The sequence below is a fragment of the Narcine bancroftii genome, chromosome 3 (assembly GCF_036971445.1).
Source record: "Narcine bancroftii isolate sNarBan1 chromosome 3, sNarBan1.hap1, whole genome shotgun sequence".
Classification (NCBI taxonomy): Eukaryota; Metazoa; Chordata; class Chondrichthyes; order Torpediniformes; family Narcinidae; genus Narcine; species Narcine bancroftii.
Window position 1 is genome coordinate 61,854,770 of NC_091471.1, and position 21,442 is coordinate 61,876,211.

The 21,442-nt window shown below is 42.7% G+C and overlaps 2 protein-coding genes across 2 annotated transcripts in view; both read right to left on the reverse strand.

Moving 5' to 3' along the window:
- The window catches only part of LOC138757204 (uncharacterized), a 31,170-nt gene extending 25,124 nt beyond the window's left edge, over window positions 1–6,046 (reverse strand). The window contains exons 1-2 of the mRNA XM_069924170.1: window positions 4,879–6,046; window positions 2,693–3,106 (exon numbers count right to left, since the gene is read on the reverse strand). Of these exons, the coding sequence (XP_069780271.1) occupies window positions 2,693–3,106; window positions 4,879–4,939 (475 nt within the window). The 5' untranslated portion in view covers window positions 4,940–6,046. The remainder of the gene's footprint in view (window positions 1–2,692; window positions 3,107–4,878) is intronic.
- Window positions 4,948–21,442, reverse strand: part of myorg (myogenesis regulating glycosidase) — an 83,088-nt gene continuing 66,593 nt past the window's right edge. Inside the window, exons 4-5 of the transcript XR_011353420.1 lie at window positions 6,071–6,211; window positions 4,948–5,032 (exon numbers count right to left, since the gene is read on the reverse strand). The gene's annotated coding sequence lies outside the window, so the exon portion shown is untranslated. The remainder of the gene's footprint in view (window positions 5,033–6,070; window positions 6,212–21,442) is intronic.

Here is a 21,442-nt window from a genome sequence, read left to right on the forward strand (position 1 = left end):
AAATAGCAACAAATTACATTTAACTACAATATTTTAAATAATACAAAATCTCACACTATAAATCAAGTACAAAATTTCCATTGAAAACATGAATAATTTTCTGTTGGTTATAATATCTAAAATGTCATCTGTAGTTCACTCTTTCCAACGATTATAAACATGAAGGTACTTCAAAGGTAATAAAATAGTTCTTTCATTTGAGAAAAAAAAATGGTGAAACCACTATAGATTTAAAGAGAACTTTGCCATTAATCAACAGAGGGTGGTCATTTGAGAAATACTTCATGAAAATGTTCCTTTGCCAGTACCAATGACATTACGAACAAAGGGAGACCATCTTCTTCTTTGGCTTGGCTTCATGGACGAAGATTTATGGAGGGGGTAAATGTCCACGTCAGCTGCAGGCTCGTTTGTGGCTGACAAGTCCGATGCGGGACAGGCAGACACGGTTGCAGCGGTTGCAGGGGAAAATTGGTTGGTTGGGGTTGGGTGTTGGGTTTTTCCTCCTTTGCCTTTTGTCAGTGAGGTGGGCTCTGCGGTCTTCTTCAAAGGAGGTTGCTGCCCGCCGAACTGTGAGGCGCCAAGATGCACGGTTTGAGGCGATATCAGCCCACTGGCGGTGGTCAATGTGGCAGGCACCAAGAGATTTCTTTAGGCAGTCCTTGTACCTTTTCTTTGGTGCACAAAAGTAGAAAGTAACTCAAGCAACGATAACCTGCTTCCATTTGGCCTACTTCTGCTCCTACATCTTGTGAAGATTCAGGATTCCTTTATTGCCATATACGTAAATACATAAAATTTGTCAACTTTTGCTTGCCATAAAGGCACACAAAGAGATGCCTCTACCCTGGAGCCCCCACCGATAAGAGAAAGAGAAGCAAATGAGATTCCCTTCAGAGGCACCAAATGTTTGTAGATTCACCTCATGCACTTCCGTAACGTCTTCAGCCACATGGCCTCCTGTCAGTTCCAGAGTTTAACCCGAGCTCCTGGTTTTGAAGTTCTGAACCTCCAATACGATTCAGGAAGCTGTTAACACCCAAGGTCCTTTGGGAGTCCTTATTGCCACTGGCACCCTCCTGAAGCATAATCCTGATACCTGGTCCCACAAGCTGGTCTCCAGCAGCCCGCAGCTTTCAGGTAATTCACATCCAGTATTCTTTTCCCACTCCTATTTATCCATCTAGGTTGTCCCTCCTCATATTTACCTTTCCCAATTCCATATGCTCATCAACCATGCAAAACTATCTACCTGGGTTTCATCTCCCCGGCCTAGCCTTCCTATCACTTCCTCCAACTGGTTTCATCTGGCCTATCTGGTTCCACTTAACACCTTCAAGCCTCCATCTCTAGCTTCCTCCTCCCCTACCCCCATCTGGCTCTGTCTGCTATTTTTTCTCATCCCTGTTTCCTCACATCACCTACCTGCTTTCATCTCGAAACTCCCCTCTCCTTCTCCCTCACCACCCAACACTTGTTAGCCTCCAGCTCACCTCTCCTTCTCACTTCACTTTACTGACTACACCTTCAGTCCTGATAACAGGCCAAAACATTGACCATCTCTTTGCCACCACTGTTACCCACTTATCAGTGTCACACATACTGAATGACTGACTGAGCTGTTAACTCAACTCTCTCTTTTCCAACTGAAACTCCAAAGAGAGCCTGTGACTCATGTCTTGCAAAATCCCACCTTCTCCAGCAAACAACAGGAGTTCTTTCTTCTTCTCAAGTTGTTATCTTAGGTAAACAATCCAGGAGTGACCTTCCTGTGCTCTCTGGCAAAACCCTTGAAAAGAGCTTCCACTAGCCATCATGTCTCCAGTTCCAAACAATGGTCATTCATTTTATGACATCAGTTCAATTAACACCTACTTGTGAAAGGTGCTTACCTTCTCCAAGAGATCTTCAATATTTCTTCAGTCTTTCAAATAAGATATGTTTTAAAATGTGTGTATGTATGTGACCTATTCTAAATCTTATAAATTCTCCCCAAATATTAATATTGTTACAGTACAAACTCCTTACAGTCAGCGTGGAATTTGAACCCTGGTCCCGATTGCTGACGCTGTAAAGGCATTGCACTAACTGCTATGCCAACCATACTGCCCAGTGATATTAAACATCTAAGTTATTGCAACAAGAGGACTCTGGTAGGGTCATGGTATATTGAGCTTCCCTCTCCTCGAGTTATAGGAGGCATTTGTTTGCATCATGCATATGAAAACAAATATGACTAAACAGTGGGATGAGGGTGTGAAATCTCTAGTTTACTGGCATGAATATGATGGGTTGAATAGTATTTTGTGTCACAAACTTTCTACAGTTCTAAATCTTTAATCCAGATAATTTTATGTCACTGAAGCAAATCATCTTTATTCAGTCAAATCTGTAAATCCTGTACCAGAAACTTATAAAAATTTACTACAAATCTAAATCTATCTGAATTCCAGTTAAAATTCTTTGGAAACATAATGCAACAAGAAATTACATCAATATTAAGGTTTTTTGAGAGAACAAAAAACATTTTGAATGTCTCTCGTAGTTAGACATGTTTGTTTGCCAAAATTCTGAAGTTTAAGATCTATTGGGGAATGGATTTCAATAATACTTTTATGGCTGAGCTCAATTCTACCAAGTCTAAATCTACTTGCCATTGTCATTGATTGTAAGACCAAAATATTCAAATTACCTTCATGCTGAGAAGCTTGATTGGTCCCTGTACAGATGATTTCATTTTTCAATGTATGCCACCTGTTTAATTTGCCTTTTTCATGTGAAACTTGCAGTTTGTTGGTTTTGTGCTTTACATGAAGATGCAAGCTGTATCCTTCAAGAGTCAAATGACCCCGTTTGCTGCATATCCATGTCTGAAGTTTTTGATCACCACAGGGCTCCAGTTTCACTGCTCCAAATTCATGAGGTTTATGAACAGTCAGACACTGGTTGGTTTTGAGGCTGACAATGTGGTTTAAGCTGGAATCCCATATCCAATGCTGCTTTTTGGAATCTCGATTACAGTCAGTGAGTGATACACGACTGTTCTCGCTGTTTGCATGGATGCACTTGTCCAGTCGAATATTCTTGATGTTGAAACCAGGAATCTCTAATGAAAAGAATTTAAAAGGCCATGAGGCACTGAAGAGCAAAAATACACATCCAGGTTTATTGGTGCAACTTAAATATTTCCTATTTATGGTTAACTGAGTATTTTTGTATAATTTGCACATCATGTTCAGGTTCAAATTTATTGTCAGATGTATCAAAGTGTAGTGAGTACGTTTGTTTTACAAGCATGATACAGCAAATATGACACAATACAGAAGAGAAGAGTTACAAAAAGATCAATTATTACAGTGCAAAAGCAATTTAATTTTAGTAGTGTCATGTTTACTTAAGAGCTGATATTGGTGCGAAACTGCCCCCGATTCATCGGATCAATAACAATATATCTATAGGTTCATACTTTAGGTAATATAACAATGAACCTATATTCTGAAGGACATAATGAACTGAATGGGTTTTCCCAAATTTTGTGCTTTATAGTCATCACAAATTTAGATTATTTTCATAAAAATTTGTTTGTTCTGTCTATTAAATAACCAGAAACACCTGCTGTATTATCTGCCAAGGAGAATTAAATACATTTAATACACAGTTAGATAGATTTTTGCATATTAGGGAATTGGGTTGTGAGGAAAAGGCAGGTAGGTGGAGCTGAGTCCAAGGCCAAATCATCCAGGCTTGAGGGGTTGAGTACAATTAAATGTTTAAAAGACAGTAGGACTGGCACATGGATAGGAAGGGGATGGCTGGATATAGGCAATGGGCAGGCAAATAGCACGAGCTCAGATGAGCAACTTGGTTTGCGTACAAGTTGGGCTGAAGGACCTATTTCTGAGCTGTATAGTTCTATGACCAGAAAGCCACATTTTCTTCCATATGTTGGTATTGAATTATATTGTATCATGCATAACCTCATGTTTATTGTATTTCTCATAGTTCTGGAGCATAGCTTTTCCCATCGTTATTGAATGAAGATCTACCGGGACCAATGCCTGAAGAGGGTGCACAAAATCAGTGCGGACTCGAAAGGCCAACATGGCCTGTTTCTGCTCCGTAAATGGTTATATGGTTATAGGGACAGGCCAAGGCCTACTCCTATTTCTTATGTTCTTATTAACCATTCTATAGACTTAATAAAAAATATTTGCATAAGATATAGATCTGATTTTGAAGGCTCACATTTGACATACCGCTCCACAATTTTTAAACTTCATTTGCTCTTTTTTTTGTAGAACAAGAGATACGTCATGCTCAAAAACAGAATTGCAGCAATTAAGCCATCCAAATTTCATTGTTAGCCTGAAATCATCAGTCTCCATCTCCTTCAAAGAGAAGGCCTCCAAACTAATAGACATTTACTGAACTGCAGAGGAGATAACAAAAACATAGAATGTGGTAGAACATTTTTTGCATTAACTCCTTATCCCTCAATTCTCTCAATATTTAAAAACCTATAGCAGTGGTTCTCAACCTTTTTCTTTCCACTCACATACCACACCATAGGTGCTCTGTGAGATTGCTTGGGTGGAAAGTTTAAAAACCATTGTTTTAATGGTAACTAATTGACTCGTTCTGTGCACGGTTTCATCACTCGAAAGGAAATGGGCCAATTACATTTTTTCTCAAGCAAAATATTTCAGTAACAATTGGGTCTAGCGCAAACTTCCCTTCCTACCCACATCTCGCATTTGACCATTTCCCAATAGTTCGGACCCGTACGGCTCGGTCTGGCGTGTTGTTTCGCTGCATTGCCCGATTGCAGATGTGAACACTGCATGGAATTAAGTATTAGATGTGAGAAGTTCCCCTTACCTTCAAACCAAGTTTCTCGAAGAAGAGAAAGGAAAACGAGCATCAAAGTGGCCGGCTTCATCTGGGTCACGTCTGCGGGTGAGCGAACACTTTCCCAGGTTGGGATACGGTCGCAGAAAATAAAAACCCTCAATGTTTTTGCAGCGATCAGAATCTTTTCAAGAGACGAGCGATTTCAATCATTAAAACACATTTCTCTTCCGTGACTTTGCCAAGTGGTGCCGTTAAAGTTTCCCGTCTCCAGGATGGGGAGTAACTTTGTAAAGTCCGGCTCTCTTTGAAGAGGAGATGGGACCGGCTGCTGGAACTTGTGCTGTGAAATTACGTGGGGCGAATTGCTGAATAGGTTGGTTCAGTCAATTCCAGAGGAGGGGAGGACAAACTCCAGCAGACCTTTATATTGAGATCAGAACATCTAACGGTTCCTGGGATGATTTCTTTTTTTTAAAAATCGTGTTCCCCAAGTTAAATCCAGGATGCCTCAAATTTTGTCGTCAAAAGAAACACAAATGGAAATATACTGAGCGCATAGTGGGTGGGAAGAGAGTTAACATTACAGATCTGTGACCTTTCATCAGCCCTGGGGGGAAAAAAAATAAGGAAACACCCGTCTTTTGTGTGTAACAATTGTCCTCAGATGGAATTAGAAGTGGGCATAACCAGATAACTAATGATGCAAAAAGCCATATTAATATAAAAGAGGGAGGAGGGGCAGTGAAGGGAATATAGGAATCTTAAATGATGCCAAAGGGCATGGGAATGAGGATGAGCAAAAGATTATTTTCAATATCCTACTTGGCGGGGAGGTGGACGCTGATTTTTTCTAAGCCTTTGCGAAAAGCATGTCTGCGTGGTTTGGAAGCAGCAGTGTTTGGACAGCACAGTCCTCAGAATGTAGGCTGCGATGAGGAACGTTAAAACACAAAGCTGGACAAACTCGGAAGGTCAGACAGAGGCCTTTATAGAGCAAACACAAAAGGGACGTTTCCACCTTTTTAAAATGTTGATTTATAAATTTAGAACAACACAAATAATGAAAAATAATTCAAATCAATATCAATACATATAGCATGCAAAAAGAAAAAAAGAACCCCCCCCCACAAAGAAAGAGGAGAAAGAGAAAAGGTAAGAAGGGGACAAGAGACCCTCAACAGGGTGTCTATTACTTTAAAGTTTCTCATAATACACTGACCTTAAGGAGAAAGGGAACGTCAGAGCTTCATTTAAATATTTACACCCATATTTTGTAAATAAGGGCTCCATATCTTCCATAATGTATAGTCATTTCAGGTTTGATCCCTTTATCAAGGTATGGAAAAATGTTGGCAGGCATCTGAATAAAAGAGTTGGGGGGAGGTGCGGTCACAAAGGCAGGGGTAATAGGTGGAGAAGGAAGGGAGGAGACAGCAGCAAGCAAGGGGAGGAGGAAATGTGAGTATTTTCTCTTAAACCAAATGAATTTAAAATCACATCTTTGTAACATTCAGCTGATTTGAGGAAACAAAATTACTCATTAAAATTGCGAAGCCTTTCACTAATACAAACCTGTCAATTGGAATCACTTAAAAATTCGGATGATCAGGTGAGATTAAAGCTGAGGATCCGTCTGGGTTTAAGCTTGAGTTTCAACCCTCTCCCTGACCAGTCCTACTGTACACAGCTCACTCATTGCTAAGGTGAGGCCACTTGAAAAGGAACTGGACAGCTTTGAACCTAGGCATGTAAATTGATTTTCCAATGTAGGTACTACCCCCACCTGTTTTCATCTCTTCTTTCCCTTCACCTGTAATTACTTATCTCTCTGAACTCCCTATATGTGGATTGTGGAGGAACACGTGGCTTCCCTGTCTGTCTGGAACTTTGTAGATTGTGGATGGCACGTGACCTTCCTGTTTGAAACTTATTTGGAAGTCACATCACCTGCCAATCAAGGTTGGAATTAGGCCACCTATTAGTGCACACCTTACCATTAGCTCATTTAAAGTATTCAGTGTCATCATTGACCAGACGCACAGCTCAGAATAGTATAAAACATTGATGCATGCCACATTTCTTTCTCTTTGCCTCTAGGTCCAAGTCCCAGACATTGCTTCATGCCAGGTTGTTACTGTGGACACCACTGGAGGAGTTGCGAGTAAAGTGTGCACTACACTACACTGAGTTGAGCCGTAGTACTGCAATAGATCAGTGCTTGTAGAGAGCTGCACTCCCATTGGTACAGGGAATTGGGAGTGTGTTTGAAAGTCCCAGTCTGAAGTGTGTACATGTGTGGGAGAATGTGGTAGGGTAAGCAGTCACAGGTTTTGGACTCCCTTGTGCTAGATACGCCTCCTTGCACGGTTATAGTTTTTGTCAAGTACTGTGTAGAAGATAGGTGGCCACTGGAATTGGAGTACAACCTGGGTCTGATGTGAATGCCTATAAAGCTATTCAATAGTCAAGTAATTAAGTCTTGTTTGACGTCTTCCCCTATTCATCTCACATATGTTCAACAAAGTTACCTTTGATTGTAACACTTGTGTCCAGACTCATCTCTCAGTGAACCCCCTAACCTGATTCTTTCCAAACACATCACTCTGCCACCCTTTTCCTCATGGTCTCCCCTCTACACTTCTCTACCACTCACACCCTCTGTTTTATACTCTATCACTGGTTGGCCCTCCACTCCCCTTCTTATATATTATCACCCCTTTTATTTGCTTCTCAGTCAGGGCTCCTGATCCAAAGTGATGACTGACGATTTCCACCCATGCATGCTACCTTGCTTGCTGCTCCTTCAACAGCTCATTAACATTGATTTAGAAACAGTGCTCATTGGTGTGGTCAGGGTGATGGTGAAGGAAGTCAGTCAGAGGTAGTCCACATTGACGTTTGTATTTGATGGTTAATAACAAGTGGAAGTGATTGAAGCTTAAATTTTAAGTCATCCAAAACAATTCAACTAATTCTTAATTACTAGCCTCCTTTAGTTCATTAAATGGAAATAAATAATTTGATTAATACTTGAGGTGTGGTGCTAATAGAGTAGGCCGAGGCTTAGAGAAACTTTCTCCACAGTAATCACAACTATGGTAATGTATGTGGCTTGAGGAAATTTGAAATACTGAATTGAGGAGCTGGTGTATGAACTGGAGCTGTTATGAGATCATCTGATGAGAGTGAAAGTTATCTGGAGGCAGCCATATCCCTTAGAAAAACTATTTTAGAATTGATGTGTGAGTCTGACTGATCATGGTAGGTACAGATTTAAAACACGTGCTAATGTAAGGGTCAATGTCAAACAGGAAATTGGAGACATCTGTGACAAGAAGCAAGCAGTAACAATTACTTTAATCAATATAGACCAAGATCATTTTAATATATATTAAAATGTTTGGATGACACAACTGAACTTATTATTTCTAAATTTGTTGATGATTTAAAAAAACTAGGTGGATACAAGGTGACTTGGACAAATTGAGTGTAATACATTTTAGATGCAGCATAGCAAAGTTATTCCTTTCAAGTGCATCCCTCAACAACTTCCAAAAATGCACCATTGAAAACATTCATTCAGGGCACATCACTACATGGTACAGGAACTGTTCCACCAAGGCTGCCAGAAATTGCAGAGGGTTGTGAACATAGCACATGCCATCATCACACATACAGCCTTCTCATTCATTGACTATAACTCCTGTGGCCTTGGAAAAGTAGCCAACACACTCTCTGCTGCCAGGAAGATTCAAGAACATGATGCACCAATAAAGACAGTTTCTATCCTGTCATTATCAAATTTTTAAATGCACCTCAAAATAGGAAAATTATACTGCCTTTGTTCTGCACCAATTGGTCTTGCTAACTCAGCATTTTTGCATTGTGTCTTAATTGTTGAAATATGTATGTCTAACAGGTCAACTCACAAAACAACTATACACGTGACAATAAACTTGAACTTGGTAGGAAAACTGAAAAGCTGTGTTTACTGCTTCATCATTATTTAAATAATCTTCTTCTCTTTGGCTTGGCTTCGCGGACGAAGATTTATGGAGGGGGTAAGAAGTCCACGTCAGCTGCAGGCTCGTTTGTGGCTGACAAGTCCGATGCGGGACAGGCAGACACGATTGCAGCGGTTGCAAGGGAAAATTGGTTGGTTGGGGTTGGGTGTTGGGTTTTTCCTCCTTTGCCTTTTGTTCGTGAGGTGGGCTCTGCGGTCTTCTTCAAAGGAGGTTGCTGCCCGCCAAACTGTGAGGCGCCAAGATGCACGGTTTGAGGCGTTATCAGCCCACTGGCGGTGGTCAATGTGGCAGGCACCAAGAGATTTCTTTAGGCAGTCCTTGTACCTTTTCTTTGGTGCACCTCTGTCACGGTGGCCAGTGGAGAGCTCGCCATATAACACGATCTTGGGAAGGCGATGGTCCTCCATTCTGGAGACGTGACCCATCCAGCGCAGCTGGATCTTCAGCAGCGTGGACTCGATGCTGTCGACCTCTGCCATCTCGAGTACTTCGACGTTAGGGGTGTAAGCGCTCCAATGGATGTTGAGGATGGAGCGGAGACAACGCTGGTGGAAGCGTTCTAGGAGCCGTAGGTGGTGCCGGTTAGATGACCTATGATTCGGAGCCGAACAGGAGTGTGGGTATGACAACGGCTCTGTATACGCTTATCTTTGTGAGGTTTTTCAGTTGGTTGTTTTTCCAGACTCTTTTGTGTAGTCTTCCAAAGGCGCTATTTGCCTTGGCGAGTCTGTTGTCTATCTCATTGTCGATCCTTGCATCTGATGAAATGGTGCAGCCGAGATAGGTAAACTGGTTGACCGTTTTGAGATTTGTGTGCCCGATGGAGATGTGGGGGGGCTGGTAGTCATGGTGGGGAGCTGGCTGATGGAGGACCTCAGTTTTCTTCAGGCTGACTTCCAGGCCAAATATTTTGGCAGTTTCCGCAAAGCAGGACGTCAAGCGCTGAAGAGCTGGCTCTGAATGGGCAACTAAAGCGGCATCATCTGCAAAGAGTAGTTCGCGGACAAGTTTCTCTTGTGTCTTGGTGTGAGCTTGCAGGCGCCTCAGATTGAAGAGACTGCCATCCGTGCGGTACCGGATGTAAACAGCGTCTTCATTGTTGGGGTCTTTCATGGCTTGGTTCAGCATCATGCTGAAGAAGATTGAAAAGAGGGTTGGTGCAAGAACACAGCCTTGCTTCACGCCATTGTTAATGGAGAAGGGTTCAGAGAGCTCATTGCTGTATCTGACCCGACCTTGTTGGTTTTCGTGCAGTTGGATAATCATGTTGAGGAACTTTGGGGGACATCCGATGCGCTCTAGTATTTGCCAAAGCCCTTTCCTGCTCACGGTGTCGAAGGCTTTGGTGAGGTCAACAAAGGTGATGTAGAGTCCTTTGTTTTGTTCTCTGCACTTTTCTTGGAGCTGTCTGAGGGCAAAGACCATGTCAGTGGTTCCTCTGTTTGCGCGAAAGCCGCACTGTGATTCTGGGAGAATATTCTCGGCGACACTAGGTATTATTCTATTTAGTAGAATCCTAGCGAAGATTTTGCCTGCAATGGAGAGCAACGTGATTCCCCTGTAGTTTGAGCAGTCTGATTTCTCGCCTTTGTTTTTGTACAGGGTGATGATGGTGGCATCACGAAGATCCTGAGGCAGTTTACCTTGGTCCCAACAAAGCTTGAAAAACTCATGCAGTTTGGCATGCAGAGTTTTGCCGCCAGCCTTCCAGACTTCTGGGGGGATTCCATCCATACCTGCTGCTTTGCCACTTTTCAGTTGTTCGATTGCCTTATATGTCTCATCCAGGGTGGGAACCTCATCCAGCTCTAGCCTTAGGGGCTGTTGAGGGAGCTGGAGCAGGGCGGAATCTTGGACTGAGCGGTTGGCACTGAAAAGAGATTGGAAGTGTTCTGACCATCGGTTGAGGATGGAGATCTTGTCGCTGAGGAGGACTTTGCCGTCTGAGCTGCGCAGCGGGCTTTGGACTTGGGGTGAGGGGCCGTACACAGCCTTTAGAGCCTCGTAGAAACCCCTGAAGTCGCCAATGTCCGCGCTGAGCTGTGTTCGTTTGGCGAGGCTAGTCCACCACTCATTTTGGATCTCCTGGAGTTTGCGCTGAAGATGGCTGCATGCGCGACGGAAGGCTTATTTCTTCTCTGGACAGGAGCTGCTGGCAAAGAAGCGAGCTGCCCACCAGGCTCACCATTTAAATAATGACACATTGGGAAATGTACAAGGGGATCCCTGTCCTTGGACAAAAGCCATAGAAAGTAAGCAAACAATTAAGACTAATATTTTTTAAATAATTTTAGGGACGTGGGTATTCCAGGCTGATCTATGATTTAATTGCATTAAGATGGTGGCAGTGGACTCTTCAGTCCTGAGACAAATCCTGCTCCACTCCAGGTTGCGAACTGAGAACCATGTTAGAGGACTTATTGGTAAGATGTGCACTATACAGGGATTGGGGCTGCTAGACAGCATTGGAGCCACGCCCACATTAGACAAGGAATGGCGTATTGTAATCTTTGATTGTTATAAGTCTTCACACAGTTGCGTGTATTGGGAGTGTTAAGTCTGATGTGACTGGGTTGTACTGTGTTTGCATAAATGTAAGCGATTGCTAGTATTGGTAGTGTTACCCTGGATGAGACATATAAGGCAATCGAACAACTGAAAAGTGGCAAAGCAGCAGGTATGGATGGAATCCCCCCAGAAGTCTGGAAGGCTGGCGGCAAAACTCTGCATGCCAAACTGCATGAGTTTTTCAAGCTTTGTTGGGACCAAGGTAAACTGCCTCAGGATCTTCGTGATGCCACCATCATCACCCTGTACAAAAACAAAGGCGAGAAATCAGACTGCTCAAACTACAGGGGAATCACGTTGCTCTCCATTGCAGGCAAAATCTTCGCTAGGATTCTACTAAATAGAATAATACCTAGTGTCGCTGAGAATATTCTCCCAGAATCACAGTGCGGCTTTCGCGCAAACAGAGGAACCACTGACATGGTCTTTGCCCTCAGACAGCTCCAAGAAAAGTGCAGAGAACAAAACAAAGGACTCTACATCACCTTTGTTGACCTCACCAAAGCCTTCGACACCGTGAGCAGGAAAGGGCTTTGGCAAATACTAGAGCGCATCGGATGTCCCCCAAAGTTCCTCAACATGATTATCCAACTGCACGAAAACCAACAAGGTCGGGTCAGATACAGCAATGAGCTCTCTGAACCCTTCTCCATTAACAATGGCGTGAAGCAAGGCTGTGTTCTCGCACCAACCCTCTTTTCAATCTTCTTCAGCATGATGCTGAACCAAGCCATGAAAGACCCCAACAATGAAGACGCTGTTTACATCCGGTACCGCACGGATGGCAGTCTCTTCAATCTGAGGCGCCTGCAAGCTCACACCAAGACACAAGAGAAACTTGTCCGTGAACTACTCTTTGCAGATGATGCCGCTTTAGTTGCCCATTCAGAGCCAGCTCTTCAGCGCTTGACGTCCTGCTTTGCGGAAACTGCCAAAATGTTTGGCCTGGAAGTCAGCCTGAAGAAAACTGAGGTCCTCCATCAGCCAGCTCCCCACCATGACTACCAGCCCCCCCACATCTCCATCGGGCACACAAAACTCAAAACGGTCAACCAGTTTACCTATCTCGGCTGCACCATTTCATCAGATGCAAGGATCGACAATGAGATAGACAACAGACTCGCCAAGGCAAATAGCGCCTTTGGAAGACTACACAAAAGAGTCTGGAAAAACAACCAACTGAAAAACCTCACAAAGATAAGCGTATACAGAGCCGTTGTCATACCCACACTCCTGTTCGGCTCCGAATCATGGGTCCTCTACTGGCACCACCTACGGCTCCTAGAACGCTTCCACCAGCGTTGTCTCCGCTCCATCCTCAACATCCATTGGAGCGCTCACACCCCTAACGTCGAGGTACTCGAGATGGCAGAGGTCGACAGCATCGAGTCCACGCTGCTGAAGATCCAGCTGCGCTGGATGGGTCACGTCTCCAGAATGGAGGACCATCGCCTTCCCAAGATCGTATTATATGGCGAGCTCTCCACTGGCCACCGTGACAGAGGTGCACCAAAGAAAAGGTACAAGGACTGCCTAAAGAAATCTCTTGGTGCCTGCCACATTGACCACCGCCAGTGGGCTGATAACGCCTCAAACCGTGCATCTTGGCGCCTCACAGTTTGGCGGGCAGCAGCCTCCTTTGAAGAAGACCGCAGAGCCCACCTCACTGACAAAAGGCAAAGGAGGAAAAACCCAACACCCAACCCCAACCAACCAATTTTCCCTTGCAACCGCTGCAATCGTGTCTGCCTGTCCCGCATCGGACTGGTCAGCCACAAACGAGCCTGCAGCTGACGTGGACTTTTTACCCCCTCCATAAATCTTCGTCCGCGAAGCCAAGCCAAAGAAGACATTCAAAAAATGCTGCAGAGTTGGGAACACAGCTGAGGCCATCACACAAATCTCCTTTCCTTCAACTGACTTCATCTACACTTCCTGCTGCCTCAGAAAAGCAGCCAACATATTAAAAGACTCATCCCTCACTGGCCGCACTCTCGTCACTCTCTTTCCATTGTGAAGTCAGTTCACAAGTGTGAAGTCACACGCCATCTAATTCTAGGACAGTTTCTTTCCCACTACTATCAGACTTCTGAATGAACCTCACACTAGGAAAATAATGTTGCCTTTGGTCTGTCCTACTTAATCTCTTTCGGTAACTCTCTACACTACTGTTTTTAACTGCTGTGCTACTTATAGGTTGACGAGCTGGACTGCTCAGAAAATGAACTTCCTCACTCCTCCTTGGTTCATGTGATGATAAAATAAAACTTGATTCCAACAAAAAAAAGATAGTGGCAGTGGTGAGCTGCTGCCTTGAGTGACTGCTGTTCTTGAGGTGCAGGTATATTCCACAAGAAGTTACTTAATTTACAGATGACACAAAGCTTTAAATCAATGGAAATCAAAATGGAACAGGACGAGCAACAATGGAGTACTTTTCAGACAATAACAGATAAAATTTGTTTATTTACTTTTAAGGTCTTGGCTGGCAAAGTCGGTCGTTATTGCTCGCCTCTAATTGTCCTTGAGGCAGCAATGATATTCAGAAGATAGTGATGAGCACTTCTGAAGAGCACTGCTGTCTTGAAGCACCAGCAATGTAGGTTTTATCCTCACCCATGCTGTGTGAATTTTTCATGGGTTCCTATTGGGTATTCGTTTCCTGTTACATCCAAAGGAAGCACTATTAGATTGATTGACTACTGGACTCCCCCTTTGGTGTGGGTGGGTGGCAAAAGAATTAATGAGGATGTAAAATTGCATAAGCTGCAGGGGTTTGAGAAACAAAAGTGGGAACAGAGCCAATTAGAGATGAGAATAATGAGCGACTCTGCCAGCCAATATCTTAAAGTAAATACATTTTATCTGCCAATATCACGTTACCTGAAGAGTAGCACAAGGTTGCTCATCCTGTTCCATTTGTGGTCTCCACTGATTTATATACATTGTAGCTTTGCATCATCTGCTCAGAGCCAACCTTGTTTAAATAGTGACATTCTGGGAAATGTACAAAGGGATCTTGGATGTAGGGGAGAAAAGGCCCTTCTATGCTGTAATAAATCTCACATGGTTTTCAAAACAGTAAACTTTTTTGGCTTTCATCTCAGCTGGGTGGGGAAAATGGAAATATTTTATCTGTCTGAGGAGTGGTCTCAACCTTTTTCTTTCCACTCACATACCACTAAAAGTATTCCCTATGCCATAAGGTGCTCTGTGATTAGTAAGGGATTGCTTGGTGGTATATCGGTGGAAAGAAAAAGTTTGAAAACCATTGTTTTAATCATACCTAATTGACTCGTTCTGTGCATGGTTTCATAACTCCAAAGGAAATGGGCCAATGACAATTTTTCTCAAGAAAAATATTTCAGTAACTTTGGGCCTTGAGCAGTGATTCTCAACCTCCCCTTTCCACTCACATTCCACCTTAAGCAACCCCTTACTAATCACAGAGCACTGATGGCACATGGTCTGTGAGTGGAAAGAAAAAGGTTGAGAACCACTGGTCTAGAGCCTCAAACAGGCAATCCTCAATGTAATGGCCTTGAACACTATATATATATATATATATATATATGAATAACGGTGGAGCATAAAGGGTCACATTGCAAGTAGTACTAAAACCTGAAATTTAATCCCTTTAATTTCAAGGTTTAATAACAACTCAACAAATTGGTGGTGATTTGAATTTTATTGTCATGGGTACGAGAATTCCAAACACAAAGACTTTCTTTTAAATGAATGAGAACCAAATACATTAGAATTGGTGAGGATTTAAATCAGGAAGTAAACCTGAAATTTTCTCACCAAAATCTTCATATGAGCTGAATGAAATGAATAGACGAACAGGAAAAGGTATCAAAGAAACTGAATCAAAAATGGGTAAATGGAATGGAGTCAGAATGAAATGAAAGCTGACACAGGCTCAATGGACTGAATAGGTTCATTTTTCCCCAAATTTCCTAAGCAAAGAAAATACAGTACATAGAATATGTACAACATAGATTTGTCCAACACTCCTTTCAAAGAAATACAAATCCTACCTTTGAACCCACTTAAAATAATAGGGAAATTGCTGATTTTTATTTACAAAAGTGATGCTCACTGTTAAGCCTAGCTTCTCCAAGGCAATCTAAGTATCTGAGAGCCATCAGTAGGAAGATGACATGCAATCATGTGATTTTTTTTTGTGGAAATACTACGGATATCATTAAATACCATCCCAGTCTCTTTTCCCAATTCTGGTTTATAAAGGTAATAAATTACCAACGTTAGCTTGCACAACTAATTTTGTAGTCCATTCATTCTGATGGCACTTAAAGCCACCAGGGAACTGGACAAAACTCACGCACAGTGAAGTTCTCTCTATTCTATCATTTTTTTAATATCTAAATATTTGAATGCTTTGCCCACCTTGCTTTTGATTGAACGTTTGCCCAATGCAACACACCCAGAATCCAACACTGCATTTATGATCAACAAAATGAGATAATAAAAAATACTCAATTTACCAGGAATAAAATTGCAGTGAAGACTAATGATGCAACCCCCAATGCCCTCAAGATTTTACGCCATCTAAATACCACACGATAGAATATGAAAATGCAGATCTGCATTCCCCTGGAGAAAATCACATATAATGTACAGAGGAAACATGACACATTTGTAGAGCAGTGGTTCCCAAACTTTTTCGGGTTACTGCCCCCTTGGTCTCCAGGCCACATCCTGAGCTCCACTCCCCCATACAATGACACTGGGGTGGAGGGGAGGATTAATAGTGGTGCTGAACAGGATAGGGGGTTAGTGGTGGTGCTGAACGGGGGGATTAGTGGCAGCACTGAGCAAAGTGGGGGGGGGGTTAGTGGCAGTGCTGAGTGGGGTAGAGGGGCGTGTGGTGTTTCTAGCTAGAATGAGGGGTTGGGGCAGTGCTGAGAGGGTAGTGGAGGTGCTGAGCAGGGTAGGGGGCTAGTGGTGGTGCTGAGAGGGGGGTGAGTGGCGGTATTGAGGGGGGGGTTTGTGGTGGCGCTGAGCAAGGTGAGGGTGTTAGTGGTGGCATTGAGAGGAAGAGTTTGTGATGGTGCCAAGCGGGGTTTGTAGCGGCATTGAGAAGGGGAGTTAGTGTCAGTGCTGAGCGGGGGGGGTGAATAGTGGCAGTGATGAAAGAGAGGGTTAGTGATGGCACTGAGCTGGGGATTAGTGGTGGTGCTGAGAGGGGGGGCTTAGTGGCAGCTTAGAGTGAGGAATTTGTGGCAGCACTGAACTGGAGTTGGTTAGTGATGGTGCTAAGAGGAGTAGTTAGTAACAGCACCAAGCAGGGATGGGGGGGGTTTAATGGCAGTGCCAAGCGGGGTGGGGGAAATTAGTGTCAGCGCTGAGCGGGAGGTAGGGGATGGTAGAGGCAGCAGCGATGCTGAGCAGGGAGGTAGTGACATCAGTACAACATGGCGGCCACCGAGACTAGCTCTCGCGAGAATGCCTTGTTGCCATTTATTTTGGTCACAACTGCTACCCTGAGTCTGGCCAGAAAAATTATTGCACTGGCTTCTTCATTAAATTTTGCAGCAGAATGAATAATAACAAGACTTGAAGGTTCGAAACACCCCCTTTTTCCTCACCACCCCGTCCCTCACCGCCCCCTTGGATCTTTCCACTGCCCACACAGGGGCAGCAGCGCCCACTTTGGGAATCGCTACATTGGAGTAAGCTAACCTTATTTGCAATACATTGGTTCTCAGATAAATTGATTCTCACCTTTAAAGAGGATAACATTAAATTACGGCCAGAGAGGTGTGATTACGGAAATAGGACTTGGTGCAGATGACGCACCTGCCCTTTTCTTTTCAGGTGCTTAGTTTTCTTTTTCTTTTGAGTTTCTTTATTTTCTTTTTAGTGTTTTCTTTGAATGGCATTGCTATTGTGATTTCTTTTCATTGCAGGTCTTGATAGGGGTTGTGTGCCCCATGATGAGTGGGATCAAGATAAGTTTTTGGAATGTATTTGCTGTGGTGGGTGGGTGGGGTTTGGGACAAATACGGACTTTGGGTATGCATATATACATGAATGGCTTTGTTTATTGGATTTTTTAAGTCTGTGAAAACTAAAATAAAATATTTTTTAAAAGATTTTACTCCATCTGTTCCCCACACAAGACTTTTTGCTCATTATACATCAACTAAAAAAAAGCTTTCGATTAATTATGCTCATTCTATGTGTAATGTATGCAAATGATATATGTGGATGATGTCATTTCATGATGTTTTAGTACATGTAAAAGGCCCTCCATGTCTGCAAGCAGCACACAGTTAGAGTCTAATAAAGCATCCTGCTTGAACCTTTCTATGATTAAACGTGAATTTTTGTATACCAACATACTCTACACTGACGACGAGATGAGGATTTTTGAACGGGAAGGTGAAGTTTGCAGCCGTGTGTGGGAGTGAGTTGCGCGCCGATTTGTTTTTCTCTCTGCTACTGTGTCGGCATGTTGCAAAGCTACAGTCCACTCCACAGTATGTCTCACCTGTTTGTTGGCTGGTGGAGGAAGTATAGAAGGCAACTTTGTGCATTTTATTTGGGTAAAAGAAACAACCAGAGGGGGCCATTAGGAACTGAATGCTTCGCACCCGATGTGAAGATTACCTCATACTGAGTACTACTGAGATATTAGTCACATGTCAGAACATTAATTTAAGGAGATTTGTAATTTTAATTGGACATTGGATATGTGTGCGGGACAAACAGTGTTGATGATGAAGTGCTAGCAGGCTTGGATTTTTGAACAGTTTAAACCTCAAGAAAGAACATGAATTCCCACATCATTAGACTAGAGCAGTTTTTGTTGCTTTGAACATAGACAATACTGAGTGCAATGCATCTAAACATCGAGCCATTTTACTAAGTAGTGTTGGGGTCTAGCCATACCAAACGCTGCGAGATTTGGCATTTCCAGGCAAACTAACTAATAAGAGTTTTGGTGAACTGTGTATGTTGCTAAGAAAGCATTATTGTCCCAAGAGATTGGCAGTGACTGAGAAATTTAAGTTTTATAATACATCACAGGCTCCTGGCCAAAGTATATTGCAGTACGTTTCACAGTTGAAGAAAATGGTGCCGCTTGCGAGTTTTCAGGTGTGCAATTGACGGAGGCACTGTGGGATCGATTTGTTGGTGGCTTGGCATCTACCAACATTCAGAAGAAACTTATGGCCAAGAGCTATTCGTTTGCACAAACCATGGAAGTGGTGCTGGCTGATGAAGCAGCAGTCCTTAATGCCAAGAACATGGCAAAGATGATGAGAAACCAGTGTCCAAGGGATCAAAAGGTAGGCAGCCTGGTTCTTCAGGATGGGTGAAGAAGAGGTGTGATTGCTGTGGTATGTCGAATTGTACACTGGATCAGTGTTGATACAAGAATGCAACCTGTTATCGATGTCAGAAGACAGGGCATCTTCGATCAGTGTCGAGCTAAACCTGCAAGATTTGGCATTTCCAGGCAAACTAACTAATAAGAGTTTTGGTGAACTGTGTATGTCAGTCTGGAGAAAGACCCCTTCAATCAGGACAAGGCAAGGCAGCATCAGGGTGACAAAAAGGAAATGGATCCATCAAGCAAGTTGATGAGAGCAGTTTTGTGGAGAGTTTGTTTAACATTGATTGGAAGTCATCAGCCGCGGCATTCAAAGTGGTGTTGCAAGGGGGAAAAAGGTGAGAAAATGACAATGTGTATATTCAAGAGGGAAATGTTTGTGTGTAATTTGATTAATATGGTTCATAGTGTGAAAAATAAAAAATTTTTTAAAAAAAACAAAAAAAAATGGTGTTGCAAGTGAACAGACCGGACCTGGAAATGGAAACAGTGGCATGTGTCTATCATCAATTTCTGAGATTATGGAGAAATTCAAGCATTGTCCTTTTGAACTAAGGAGAAATTTATTCCACACTGATATGAATAATCAATTGGAAGTAGCATGAGAAATTTCAGCCAATGTATGCTACCAGGGAGAGAAGGTATTTCCTCTAATGCTAGTCCAGGCTGACAGAAATGCACCTCCTTTGTTAGGACTGTGACAGATTATATTATATAGATATGCTTTAAAGGAGATAAATTGTGGGGTTTTTTTAGTGTAGGTCACAAACAAACACTTCACAACACAGAGTTCATTTAAAATGTCAGAGCTCTGCTCAAGCCAGACAGTCCAGGCTCCCAATGCCTTTGTAAAGACAACAGAAACTGCTTTGCTGAAGGACTTCTCAAGTAGGTGTTAATTGGACATGCTATGGGGTAATAGATTATTGTTTTGGAATGAACGGACTTAGAAGATTGGGTCCGGTGCTGTAATCTGTTTGCAAGGCTGGGTTTAAGCCTATTTGACTAATTTGATCAAATTGGGCCCCGCACCTCAAGGGGGCCCCATGTATGTGTTTGAGCACAGGCCTTCAGCAGAGAATACTGTGACGGACTTCGTTTAAACTGGTAAGAAAATAATACTATAGGCCTTATAAACTGAGGGATTTGTCAGTGAACTCGTGAAGTTATTGCCCTTAATTGATCGTATTATCTCAGTGAAATATTTTTAGGAAATATGTCTTCGATTAAACATCTGGCTATATGTCTCCTTTGTCTCCCAAAAATTACATGTTTCATATTCATTTGACCCAGTAAGATAGAAGTATTCCAGAGCTGATGAAGCTTCTCTTCTTATTATCAAGATCAAAACAGGCTATAGGCTAATCAATAAGAGAACTTGTACTTTAATATGAGATTGAGATAGCGTCATGCTAGCCTAGGGCCTAGCCTATAGCCGAGGCTTAAGCAGTTAGCCTGAGCGTAAATAGCCTAGGCCCTAAGTGTAGAATTTCTGACAATGTTTGCAATCGTAGATGGAATTGGTTAGGATATTCGGATCTTGTAAAGATGAATAACCCCGAAGTTAGGTTAGTTTAAGTTGATCTTTACTAGGCTAGGTCGCTGTGGGGGGTTATAGCCTACATCTTTACGAGCTGGTTTACAAGGTTATTCAGTTATAGGGGCATGTACTGTACATCTCGGGGTTATTCATCTTTACAAGATCCAGATATTCTTAGCAAGGCTGCCTCTTTCATTCTTTCATAATTTTGCAGTGGTTTGATTTAGTATCAAAATAGTACTCGGCTACTATTATTAACTATGCAATTGCACTGCCAGGGTTTAATATAGCCTATTTCATGTTTTTGGTGATTTGGAACAGGTGCAGTTTAGCTTGACCATGCAGAAATTGTTTTCTTCGGGGGGCAATTTCATCCATTACACAAATCAGTTTTTCCACTGATTTTCTAGCCAAATATCTAGTGACACACTAGCGTTAAACATTTGACTAGAAAATCAGCTAAACAAAATAGCAAAATTAAAGTGCGTCCCTCTGTAATGGAAGATTCTAACCGTGTTTCTTACTTTTGCAGCCTTTGCTTCTGCAAGGCTGAGAACCTGCTTGTTTTTTAGAATCAGCAGACATAAGCTAAATTCCACCGAGGGGCCAGAGATGCTGTTATCTGACGAAAGGACATCTTGTGTACCAAGAACATTTAATCTTCCTGCTTGTTTTAGTCACAGACTGTCAGAGGCCTAGCCTTGATGCAAAATAAACCATTGTATTCAAAGTGATAAGCTGAAAATTATGTTATTCAATAGAAGCCTAGCATGTTAGCTTGCTCGCTTATCTTTCTTGCTGTGCTGGGAATAGGTGCTTGGGTAAGCAGTTTTTGGGTAATATAAGCCATGGTCCCGCTGCTGAAGTTTGAGACTCTCCGAGAGGTGGCAATATCTCTCAGCAAGAAGAAGAACTTCTAGAGTCCAGCCAACATCCCGGTTGGGGGAGGTGGAGAAGCTGCTACTGGCACCCTGACAACCTACTACAAGTGTGCAGTCGTTGTCTCGCTTCGGCAGTTGGGATCAGTTGGGAAGGGCTTGCATATTGTAGTTTTAAATCAGCTTTTGAATTTGTAATAAACATTTGTATAAACTG